The sequence below is a fragment of the Cottoperca gobio genome, chromosome 12 (assembly GCF_900634415.1).
Source record: "Cottoperca gobio chromosome 12, fCotGob3.1, whole genome shotgun sequence".
Classification (NCBI taxonomy): Eukaryota; Metazoa; Chordata; class Actinopteri; order Perciformes; family Bovichtidae; genus Cottoperca; species Cottoperca gobio.
Window position 1 is genome coordinate 19,072,564 of NC_041366.1, and position 3,002 is coordinate 19,075,565.

The following is a 3,002-nucleotide window of genomic DNA, read 5'->3' on the forward strand; positions in this document are numbered from 1 at the left end:
TGTTATTAAGTCATACAGCTCCAAACACACAAAATGCTGGGACTCGTATGACAAAGAGACCCAGGCTTCCCCCGCCCCATGGAACATTGACTCTCGTCCCCACACAGTTCAGCAAGACTATGCAGCTTCTCTATCCCATAATGAAGACACAGTGCAGGGAGGGAAGGAGAAGTCAGACAATGGTCCCTCAGCAGTGTTCAATTCCAGCTCCTCTCCTCTGCTGCACCTCACCACTGAAGAAGTGATGAAGCTGAAGAGAATCATCTCGAGCTTATAATGAAGATCAATTAATGATCTGACACTCCAACACCACATTAAAGCTTACCCATCGCTCTTTTATATACTGTATTCAAGTGTTCCTGTTTGGTATATAACACTCAATAATATGCATGTGTTGTATTAAACTAAATGTATAATCTAATGAATACTAATTCAGGAGCAAAGCTTGATTTAAGGAGCATTTCCACTGTTTTCTCTACATAAATATGTACTTTAATTATAATGTAAATCCAAAATTCAAATAAATAAATTGAAGTTTGATGAATTTGTCGATTGGGTGGTGCTTTTACACTTTACACTCGTCAATCTCTTTCTTTTGAGAGTCATATGTTTGTTAGAGACTCTTCAGAAAAGAAAAATGCTCAAGTTATTTACAAGCAGGTGTGGTAATTATCGTCGGATCATCTATATAATTGTGCTAATTCTACGTCATCATAATTGTATTCCCTTCTTTATAGGCTGTACACACCTGTACCATTACATATGCACAGGTGCGTTTCGTCAGTGGAGCTTCTCGTGTGTATTAAAAGCTGCGCTCTTTGTTTCATAAGCACTTTGCTTCCGATATTCAAATCTTAAATGTAAGAGATAAGACACCAGTACAAACAGAACAAACCTCAATAGTGCGTTAGTAAGCTTTGTGGTTATTTGTTCTTCATAGCTACATTCTTGAAGCATGTGCAGCTTCCTGTTATCTAATTGTTAGAATTATTGTTCTCCTGATTATTACTCTCCTTCAATGCGTGAGGAATCAATAGATGCGACACTCCCTCCTTAGTAACCATAGATAATGTGTGCACATGATTCATTCAGGAGCTGGAATTAAAAGATGGTGTTGATTGTGAGGAATCCAGTTCAAACAAGTTGAGACAACGTGTTGCTGTTGTTTCACAGCAGGTTGTTGCTTCACACAGACGCCTCTTTGTGAAGGGTCACTTTTTTTTAATTTCCAGTGCTATTTTGGTATCAACAACGAGAAGCATTTGTTATTTAGCGATGCCAAAAGCATCGAGAGGAATTAACTGAGGCTCAGTAAAAGCGTCCTCGGCCCTCAGCCCTCAGGCCTCGCACAATATGGCGCCTGCGTGTGAATCCTGTCTGGCCAAGGTGGAATAGCCAGAGGCATTGTATTCCGTTGCAACCCAAGCCCTTAAAAGATTGAGTTCACTGTCGCACTTTATTACTGTATGTTTAAGGATTCATTAGTGCGCTCAGTTTAAATACATAAAAAAACAACAACATCTGGACCGTGTATTTTATTTAAACTTTTCTGCATTTTTGGTGTTAAAAACTCAAATTGTAGCATTTTGAAATATAATTAATTGACTTTTTATTAGTTTACTTTATACAGAGACCCCCCTGAGAGCCTGTTGGACCGAATCTGAACCTGAGCAGCGTGCCGGTGTCTCAGTTCTATCCTCGTTGTGGACTGGAGAGTGAAAAGATTCACAGAAGCTGAACACCTTGGGTTGTTAGAAGCCAATTATTGACGTTTAATTACTTAATATTGTTTTAGATATGCAAGGAGGAAGCTGTGTGTGCCAGGTAACCTCTCAGGGTTTAATTGGCACACACAGCTGGACTGTATCGAGTTGAAATAGCTTCCAGGACGTGCGGCCGTAAGATGGTCAACGTCCATCATGTCAACAAGAACCCCGACAACTTAAATAAGGTTGTCAGGAGTCAGGAGACTATTTGTCTCATGACTCAGCAGAAAGGTGCAAGCAGGACAAACTGCTTCTGTAGTTTCCGTATGAAAGCCCGTCTATCACAGAAAGCAACTATTTAATTAATTACAATTGAATATATTGGCATGTTTTGCTCCATTATCGATGTGCACAAACCTTTAACAGCATCCGAAAACATTACATTTATACGTTATTTGGTGTTCGTCCCTGTGGTACATTACCTGTCGGTCAATTTCAGAGAGAAAGCAGATTTATTTTCCATTTTGTAGTGGCTTTATCATACACTTGAGACTCAAATGAGCAACATTTTAATCTCCGATGTGTCAATGCAGTTCAAAACATCAACATACTGGAAGTGATCAGCAGAATCATTGTCTCAAAATGCAAGTAGCAAGTCATTTCTGTAAAACATGGTTATCTAGAAAAAATTGCTTTTACAACTGGAGTGTTATTTGATTCATTATCTAAAAACGTTTAATTAAAAATATATATTTTTATTTAAAAGAAAATTGTAAGTCATTGCATCAATATATTTGCAAGAAATTAGGAAAGAAAAATCAAAACTGACGGAAAATTGGTAAATTATACTTTGAATGATACATTTAATTTAAAGTCAGTTTTGGGCATTTCAGACACACTTTTCACTACTTTTTTACTTTTTCTGGTTGAGTAAACAGTTCAGATTCAGAGCGATGAGATAGAAGAATGAACAGATAGCTGATATTAACAGTAAGTTGTCCTCTAAAGGTAACACACACACACACACACACACACACATCAATAAAAGAGTTCCTCTCTCCTCCAGTGCGACGGTGGTAGGGTCGTCAATAACTGTAAAAAAGAGGAACAAAGAAAACTCTGATATAAGATTGAATGAAAGATGACGGTGTTTCAAACAACATCAAATAATGAGCTCATCAATTCCAAGATGTTTATTTTTCATATCAAATTGTCTGTTTAACATTAACTGCAAGGCGGGAGTATCATAATGGAAATGGATTTTCCAGTTTGTGACACGTACACCCCACTTATCAT

At 37.7% G+C, this 3,002-nt stretch overlaps 1 protein-coding gene across 1 annotated transcript in view; it reads right to left on the reverse strand.

Annotated features, from left to right (window-relative positions):
• Positions 1-2,242: 2,242 nt before the first annotated feature.
• Positions 2,243-3,002, reverse strand: part of LOC115016867 (rhotekin-like) — a 16,585-nt gene continuing 15,825 nt past the window's right edge. Inside the window, exon 13 of the mRNA XM_029444940.1 lies at positions 2,243-2,798. Within this exon, the coding sequence (XP_029300800.1) occupies positions 2,792-2,798 (7 nt within the window). The 3' untranslated portion in view covers positions 2,243-2,791. The remainder of the gene's footprint in view (positions 2,799-3,002) is intronic.